At 46.4% G+C, this 9,897-nt stretch overlaps 1 protein-coding gene across 1 annotated transcript; it reads left to right on the top strand.

Moving 5' to 3' along the window:
* Nucleotides 1-1,165: 1,165 nt before the first annotated feature.
* Nucleotides 1,166-2,347, top strand: LOC105840895 (transposon Ty3-I Gag-Pol polyprotein). The gene has a single exon (XM_036292487.1). It carries the CDS (start codon nucleotides 1,166-1,168, stop codon nucleotides 2,345-2,347), a length of 1,182 nt encoding a protein of 393 aa, XP_036148380.1.
* The last annotated feature ends 7,550 nt before the right edge of the window (nucleotides 2,348-9,897 follow it).

Raw genomic sequence — 9,897 nt, 5'->3', positions numbered from 1 at the left:
CAAAAAAACGGCGCATTGGTTAACATTCTGACATCATTATGTTATCTTTTAGAAGTCTCATTATGTTATCATTTTCAGAAACAAGATATCTTTTAGAGATCTTTTTGACAACGTATTGTTCACTGGAATGAAACGTGTGCAACTTTTCTTCTTGTAATATTCTTTGTATGGTTAACCAGGATAAGTGTTATTCTCGAGCAACTACCCGAATACTCGTTTCGGGATTATTCTCAAAAGCACGTAACACTCTCTCCGTGTTCCGTACATTTCTAATATTGCGATCTCTCCCAGTGTCATGTTTGTTCGGCAAGAGACTGCCAGTATCGTGAAGTCTTTGAGCTGCTGTCTGTATGACCCGATGAATGTCTTCGGTGTGGAAACAATTCGGCGTATCTTCTTGCAGCAGGGTACGGTTGCCCATGACACTCGCCAAGTGCCATCATTATGTCGTATTCTTGACTTGTGTACGCTGCCATATCTTCTTCGCCCTTATTGATAATCGCAGGGTTATTGATTGCGGCATCTATCGTGCGTCTAATTTATACGATCTTCGCGGGTGGTCGATGCCTCCTCCTCGCCCCCTCATCGTTCGCGATTTGTCGTAGCGTGCGCGACGTTCGCGATTCGTCGTAGCGTCCGCGACGTTCACGATTCGTCGTGGGGACGAGGAGGGGGCATCCGCCGCCGGACGTAGCTCTGAAAAAACCAGAGACTCGTTGGTTGCGGAAGTCGCGGAGCTGCGACGCCTCATCAAAGAACTCAGCACCTCAGACAAGCGTAGCCGCTCCCGCAACAGGTCACCGCAGCATCGACGTTCACGATCCCGGACCCGTACGCCGCCGGAAAGAAGGAACAAGGACTGAATCTGTTTCTACCATCGAAGGTTTGCCCATGACGCAAAGAATTGCATGCCGCCGTGCGAGTTTGTTAAGAAATCGGAAAACGCCAGCGACAGTCGCCAGTAGAGGCGCTGGGCGACAACGTCAAGCATGAAAATCGCCTCTTCGTCGCTGACAGAGTCGACGGCACACGATTTCTCATCGACAGGGGCGCGGACGTCTCAGTGCTTCCCCGCGCGGCATGCAAGGGCAGAGCGCGACCAACGAAGTTCGTGTTGTACGCCGCAAATACAACCACGATACCGACATTCGGCACCATTACCCGGATGGTCGATCTCGGTCTGCGCCGCAAGTTCCAGTGGCAGTTCTACGTTGCGGACGTCGGGCGGCCCATCATCGGAGCCGATTTTCTGCGGCATTTCAACCTGTTAGTGGACCTGAACACGCGAAGGCTACTGGACAACTCGACGCAGCTCGCCGTCCCCGAAAAAGTGAGCAAAGTTGCAGCACCAACACTCTCGATGGTAAGCGTTTACCTCAAGTACCACGAGCTCCTCCGGGAGTTTATCGACATTACCAAGCCAATGCCGAAGAAGGTGGGCAAACACGAAGTATACCACTATATTGAGACACGTGGCCCCCCCCCCGTAGCAGAGCGGGCCAGAAGGTTGACGCCTGAAAAACTCAGGGCCGCCAAAGCGGAATTCGAACGCATGCTCGAACAAGACATCTGCCGGCCATCCTCCAGCCAGTGGGCCAGTCCTCTGCACCTTGTAGCCAAAACGACCGGGGAATATCGGGCATGCGGAGACTACCGACGCCTCAACGGAATCACGATTCCGGATCGTTACCCACTCCCACATCTGCACGATTTTACACACCACCTCCGCAGCTGCACCGTGTTCTCAAAGGTCGACCTAACACGCGCGTTTTACCAGGTTCCCGTAGCGCCGCAAGACAGACCTAAAACCGCAGTAATCACCCCGTTCGGCTTATTCGAATTCGACGTAATGACTTTTGGCTTGCGCAACGCAGCACAAACATTTCAGCGGCTGATGGACACGGTGCTCCGCGGCTTGGACTTTTGTTTCGGCTATATGGACGATGTGTTGATAGCGTCGGAAGACGAAGCCCAGCATCGGCCACATCTACGCACAGCATTCGAGCGTTTACGCGAGTACGGCTTATCTATCAACGTCGCGAAATGCGTTTTCGGCGTAAACAAGTTAGATTATTTCGGACACGAGGTCACAAAAGACGGAATTCGCCCCCTACCCGAACGCGTAGCCGCCGTGCAGAAATACCCGCGGCCCAGCAACATATCCGAGTTACGCAGATTCCTCGGCATCGTGAATTTTTACCGCCGTTTCATGAAAAACGCAGCGCACGTACAGGTATCCCTCGACGCACTGCTCGCGGGCACCAAGAAACGCGATAGACGTCCCAATCCCATTACCTGGACGCCCGAAACCGAGAAAGCCTTCGAGGAAAAACCAAGCAGCGGCTAGCCGAAGCAGCCTTGTTAGCGCATCTCGCAGAAGGGGCCTCGTTGATCCTCCAACAACGCTTCAAAATCAGCTATCGGAACCGTGTTAGAGCAGCGCACACCCAGCGGGGTAGAACCACTAGGTTTCTTTTCCAGGAAGCTCACCGAACCACAGACACGCTACAGTACGTATGATCGAGAGCTACAAGCTATATACAGCGCTCTGAAGTTTTTTAGACGTTTAATCGAAGGGCGCGAATTGTTGATACTAACCGACCACAAGCCCCTTGTTTTTGCATTCCGACAGAGTGAGTCCCAGATGCGCACAGTAATAAACGGACACAGCAAGCTGAGTGAAACGGACACAGTAACAAACGGACACAGACCAAACGGACATAGTAATAAACGGACACAGTGCGAAACGGACACAGTAACAAACGGACACAGACCAAATGCGCACAGAGCGAAACGGACACAGTGCGAAACGGACACAGACCAAATGCGCACAGAGCGAAACGGACACAGTGCGAAACGGACACAGACCAAATGCGCACACTGCACATGCGCACAGACCAAATGCATACACGGAAAGTCGCAAACCCATGTAATGCAGTGAATGCTTTGCACGCGCACACACACACACACACACACACGGGGGAGTGCAAGGGGGGCCTTCGGCCTTCCTCCCGCACCCACCCCGTTCAAGTCGCTAACCTATATGGACTTTACTCTGCTTGCAATGTACATGGATTGCATTTGGTCCGTGCGCACGTGCAGTGTGCGCATGTGCAGTGTGCATTTGGTCCGTGTGCATTTGGTCCGTGCGCATTTGGTCTGTGTCCGTTTCGCACTGTGTCCGTTTCGCTCTGTGCGCATTTGGTCTGTGTCCGTTTGTTACTGTGTCCGTTTATTACTGTGTCCGTTTGGTCTGTGTCCGTTTGTTACTGTGTCCGTTTCACTCAGCCTGCTGTGTCCGTTTATTACTATGCGCATCTGGGACGCTCCCCGGGGGGAGCCTTGTGGCGGTACCCAATCAGCAGACGTACCAGTAGTACGCGCGCTCGCCGCGCCCTGATATATCGCGCCTTGGAGACTCACTTTAAGGCAGTCGTCGTGTTCTAGCTTAGCTGCTATTCATTCCCTGTTCGACGAGTCGTGTAGACAAACTTATAAGAATATACATAGTTTATATCTTATCTTTAAGTCGAAGCCGAGTTGATTATTCACGTCTTCCCCTTTCACAGCCGGGAGCACTGTACCCGTGTGTAGGCCGATATAGAAAGAAGCCCTACACACGTATGGAGGCACCCGCTCGCACTCCGGCATCACGCAGGCGCACTCGGCGCCGGCACATTTTAGCACTATAATCCGCCTCTCTAAAACGACTAACTTTCCCGTGCCTTGAGCGCTGGTGATATTCCGATGATCCAGTAGACATTTTGTGTCCGTGCGTAAGTGTACGTTTGTTTCGACGTTTCGAGAACTCTGTAATACATAGAAATAAATGCGCGTGTATTCGTTTGATCGAACTTCACCACGCCTTAAAGTTATTCCCCCTTTAATCCGCTACAGTTAACTGGTGACCCCGACGTGATCCGGGCAGCCGCGATACAACTTGCGGCATAGTTCATTTTTGGCAAGAAACCCGTCGTCGTGGGGATTTCCCTTACGCGCACCACCTCAGCCGACGCAGATGCCGGTAGATCACTCTCCTCCTCGGCAAACGGACCCTGAAAAGCACAGATGGATGAGGCACAGAATTCCACCTCGCAACCGCCGCACCCCGATCATCAACATGTGGCGGCCCTTTCCCGCCAAATTAAACTTCCGCCCTTTTGCAAACAGAACCCACGTTTGTGGTTCGCTCAAGTCGAGCTCGCCTTTCTCGCTAACGGCATCTCCTCGGACCAAAGCAAGTCCCGTTACATAGCCGTCCAGCTCGCAGGCAAAGCACTCGATGCCGTGTCTTAATTCATTTTACACCCCCCCCCCCCAAAGGAAGGAAAATTCGACGCCCTCAAGAAGAGGATCATCACGGCCTTCGACGAAGGAAACGAGAGAAGGCTTCGTCGTCTCCTTCGCGGCAACAAGCTGTTTGATGAAAGGCCCACGGCATACCTACATCGCCTAAAAAGCCTCGCGGATGGTCAATGTAGTGAACCCATTTTACGTTCGCTTTTCCTCGAACAGCTCCCCCAGCAAGTTCGTGCAATTTTAGCAATCTCCGACGTGCAAGACCTCGAACGCTTCGCCGAAATGGCAGACCGTGCCATAGACGCAGTCAGACCCTCGATCGCTGCTATAGCCACGAACTCAGCAATTCATCCGAATAATCCCAACGACTTGCTTGTCTCAATAAACGCACTTCAGTTGCAGGTAGAAACTTTAACCAAACGACTAGATAAAGAATTCCGTCCACGTCGAGCACACTCCCGCAGCCGCACTTGAAGCTCCTCGCGTCGTTCCCCCACGCCGAAAAAGACGCAGCCGTCCGTGTTATTACCACGCAAAATTTGGCTCCAAGGCTCGCAACTGCCAACCCCCCGGATGGCCGTTGCGGATGGCCGAAGCACCAGCTCAAAGAGGAAAACTAACCAGGTCTCAGTGCACCGAGGCAACGTTAAACACCAATCCTTCTCAGAATCGCTTCGACATCCTTGATCTCAACTCAAACATCAAGTTCTTAGTCGACACTGGCGCAGACGTCTCCGTCCTACCAAGAAGCCCAAACAAGCATGCCAGCCCAGCCGTCCTCAAAATCTTTGCAGCTAACGGAACGGCCATCAATACTTATGGTGAGAAAACACACTCAATTTAAGACTACGCAGACCATACTCATGGCGTTTCCTTATCGTTCAACAAGCAATTTTAGGAGCTGACTTCCTTCGACGACACAATCTCCTAGTGGGCCTACGTGGTCGACGCCTAGTTGATAACACCACAGAGCTTGCTACGACTGGAGAGATTACGCGCTGTTTCATTTCCAGCCTTTCAGTAGTCAACCATAGCAATCCCTACAAAGATCTTTCCCAAGTAGCAAGCTCACGTCATTTTGACGTCCCAAAATGGTCATTTATTGACTATTCTTGACGTCACGAAATGATGCCCTTATGACGTTAAAATGACGGTCGAATGTCACAAATTCCTGACGTCATGAAATGTACCGTATTTTGACGTCATAGATGACGTGAACAATATGTTGTCAAAAAGATCTCTAAAAGATATCCTGTTTCTGAAAATGATAACATAAAGAGACTTCTAAAAAATAACATATAATGTCAGAATGTTAACCAATGCGTCGTTTTTTGAGGACAGAAAGATATTATAAAATTAGTATCTAAAAAATTTTTTTAATCGGATATCTTTAATAAACTGCAACTAAAGATAAAAAAATAAAATTAAAATTTCATTTTTTTAAAATTATTTTTATCAACAGTATATACTAAATTGGGGCAAATTTTTATTAATTAATTAAATTTAAATTATATTATTTTATTTTATTCTTACTTGCCGCTGGTAGGTTTTGAGCCCGGGACCTTAGGATTACAAACCTTGTACTCTATCTGCTACGCCAGTTTGAATCATCGATATGGGTACTTGTTATTGTCTACATATACCTATATGTTATAAACTGTCGCAATTATATTATTTTTTATAAAAGCAATTAAATTTTGCAAAACATATTAAAAATAAATAGTATTAACTTATTTACTTATTAATTTCATTGTTAAATTTAACTTTTTCTATAACCTTTATAATTTGATGGAAATTGCGGTCTATTTAGCATTAAGACTTTGAAGCGTTCAAATGGTTAATTTGACCATTTTGAAATTATTTCCAAGATATCTAAATGTTTTCTTTAAAAAGTTCTCTTAAAATTGAATATAATATGCTTATATAATATGCTTATGCTTTACGCCTTAAATCTCATTGTATAGACACCGCTTTAGACCGTGTCTAAAAGAGTGAGTCTCAGATGCGCACAGTAATAAACGGACACAGCAAGCTGAGTGAAACGGACACAGTAACAAACGGACACAGACCAAACGGACACAGTAATAAACGGACACAGTGCGAAACGGACACAATAACAAACGGACACAGTGCGAAACGGACACAGTAACAAACGGACACAGACCAAATGCGCACAGAGCGAAACGGACACAGTGCGAAACAGCCAACAAAGCTGCAAGCACCCAAACACGGAGTCCAGCATCACATTCACACACGAGGCCCTCCGATTGCCGAGCGAACACGACGTCTCTTTCCCATCCGCGCTAAAGCCGCCCGTAAGGAGATCGAAGTTCTAATGTCACGAAATATCTGTCAACTATCATTCAGCCCATGGGCCAGCCCGCTGCATATGATACGCAAAAAAGACGGAGAATGGAGACCCTGCGGCGATTACCGTCGATTAAATAAGATTACAGTCCCGGACAATTATTCTATTCCGCACATCCATGACTTCGCTCACCACCTACGCGGTTGTGCCGTCTTCACAGTCCTGGATCTTACGAAAGCTTTCCATCAAATCCCAATTGCTCCCGAAAATCAGCACAAAACAGCAACCCCCTTTGTCCTTTTTCAGTTCTCCAGAATGACTTTTGGATTATGCAACGCTGCTCAATTCTTTCAGAGGCTCATGGATACAGTGCTCAGAGGCCTAAACTTCGTGTTACATAGACGACATTCTCATCGCCTCACCAACTCCCCAACAACACAGGAAACACCTCCGCCTCGTTCTTGAGAAATTACACGACCACGGTTTGTCTATCAACATTGCAAAATGCACCTTTGGAGCATTAAAAGTTCGTTACCTCGGCCATCAAATCAGCAAAGAGAATCACGCCTCTGAAGAATCGCGTTACCGCAATTATAAACTATCCCAAACCACACACGATCACGGAACTACGCAGATTTCTCGGCCTAGTTAATTTCTATCGCAGGTTCGTCAAGAACGCCGCAGACACCCAAACTCCTCTTCACGCTCTCACCGCAGGAGCCACCAAACGCGACAAACGACCAGTGACCTGGACCGCCAAGGCAGAACACGCCTTCATGAAATGCAAACGTAAACTTTCCGATGCATCTCTCCTGGCACAACCTTGTGAAGGAGCTCCTTTCACTCTCTGTACAGACGCGTCCAGCCATCGGCGCGGCCCTACACCAATTCCAAGCAGGTAAATGGGTCCCTCTAGGATTTCTGTCCAAGAAACTTTCTGAAACTCAAATGAAGTACAGTACATATGATCGCAAACTTCTTGCTTTATACGAAGGCATCAAATTCTTTCGCCACATGATAGAAGGCTGTGAATGCATACTCGCCACAGATCACAAGTCGCTTATCTACGCTTTCGATCAAAAGCTTGACAAAGCATCCCCTCGCCAACTGCGTTACCTCGACTATGGGTGCTTTCCATTTAGTAACACAAGTCGACACAAGCATCGTTCTATCTTTTTTTATGTTCAATGAGTAACAAAGATAGAACGACACTTGTGTCGACTTGTGACATTAAATAGAAAGCACCCTATATAGGCCAGTTCTCCACTAATATCACTCACCTTCCGGGGACGCAGAACGTAAACGCTGACGCGCTCTCATGCATTCAAGCAATAAATATGCCGGTGATAGTTTCCACAGACGAACCATGATGTAATAAGAAAGGTGAACCAACATCGTATGCGCACTAGTCGACCAATAAGAATTGGGTCTAAATGTTCGAAAGAAGATTATTTGCGCGGTGCATTTGGACCCAAATTTTATTGGCTCCGCTCGTGCTGCTATCGCTATATGCGCAATGGTACACCTTTCTTATTACATCATGAGACGAACTAGCTCAAGAGCAGTCCTCTGACAAAGAATTAAAAGCGCTACTCCAATTGAAATCAAGTCTAAAACTTAACAAATTACACCTAGACGACTCCGACAAAATCATTTATTGCGATACTTCCAAAACCGAAATTCACCTTATGTCCCTGCATCTTTACGACGCACTGTTTTCAACGCTGTACATCGCCTCTCACACCCAGCCGCGCCACACGAAAACTCATCGCCCGAAGATTCGTTTGGCCTAGCCTCAATAAGGACATCACTCGTTGGGTCAGGACCTGCCTACCCTGTCAACGGGCAAATTAAGATTCTACGTCACAATCACACCGTCCCGGCGCACTAGTCCAGTAGAATTAGCTTCAAAAAGGGCCGTTTTCTAAAAAAATTGATAACTCAGATTTGACTGTGCGTAAAGCACAATTAATATGTGTAGATTAAGATAGGTACGTTTGTAACTCGCAAAAAGCTGGGGGTTATTGCAAAATTACGGGTTGAAGTGAGGAAAAGCAGTTTTTTGCTTGCGCCTTGTAAACTAAAAAGAGAGAAGGAAATACCTGTTATATCGTACGTAAGCCTTACTCCCACCTCTGAAATTTGGGACAATCCTCGGTCTAGATATATGGTCTGTTCTTTCTAGCTGCACTGTTGCACCGGTGCAATAAGTTAAAGTAAGACAAGTATATTTTTTCATTGCGCTATTGCCGCTATAAAATGTGTTCACTGGGTTTAAACTGGCGTAGCAGATAGAGTACAAGGTTCGTCATCCTAAGGTCCCGGGTTCAAAACCTACCAGCGGAAAGTAAGAATAAAATAAAATAATATAATTTAAATTTAATTAATTAATAAAAATTTGCCCCAATTTAGTATATACTGTTGATAAAAATAATTTAAAAAAAATGAAATTTTAATTTTATTTTTTTATCTTTAGTTGCAGTTTATTAAAGATATCCGATTAAAAAAATTTTTTAGATACTAATTTTATAATATCTTTCTGTTCTCAAAAAACGACGCATTGGTTAACATTCTGACATTATATGTTATTTTTTAGAAGTCTCTTTATGTTATCATTTTCAGAAACAGGATATCTTTTAGAGATCTTTTTGACAACATATTGTTCACGTCATTCCATGACGTCAAAATACGGTACATTTTATGACGTCAGGAATTTGTGACATTTGACCGTCATTTTAGCGTCATAAGGACATCATTTCGTGACGTCAAGAATAGTCAGTAAATGACCATTTTGGGACGTCAAAATGACGTGAGCTTGCTACCTGGGCCAGCAATTCCATGCCGGAAAACAGTCCGATTTGCGACCTGCGTAGCAGTCACTCGAAGGGGGATAGTATGAAAGTGTCCGCTTGCACTCCGGCATCACGCAGGTGCACTCGGCGCCGGAACATTTTACCACTATAATCCGCCTCTCTAGAACGACTAACTTTCCCGTGCCTTGGTGCTGGTGATATTCCCGCCGAGCGCTGGTGATATTCCGATGATCCAGTAGACATATTGGGTGTTTACGATAATGGCTATCCAAGTAATTTTCTCTAGGACTGAAATATATGATGAGCATAGTCATCTACTACCATCATGATTCGTGACAACTCAATGCTGTCTGGTATAACCAAATCAACATCACGATGAGCGAGTTGCAAGCTGCGCATTCCGTGAGTTTGTAGCAGGTAACCTAAGAAGTACAATATAAATATTATAAATAATTTGATTATTACAATTAAAAATGA

The sequence above is a fragment of the Monomorium pharaonis genome, chromosome 9, assembly GCF_013373865.1.
Source record: "Monomorium pharaonis isolate MP-MQ-018 chromosome 9, ASM1337386v2, whole genome shotgun sequence".
NCBI lineage: Eukaryota > Metazoa > Arthropoda > Insecta > Hymenoptera > Formicidae > Monomorium > Monomorium pharaonis.
This window is presented reverse-complemented; position numbering and strand designations above follow the sequence as displayed.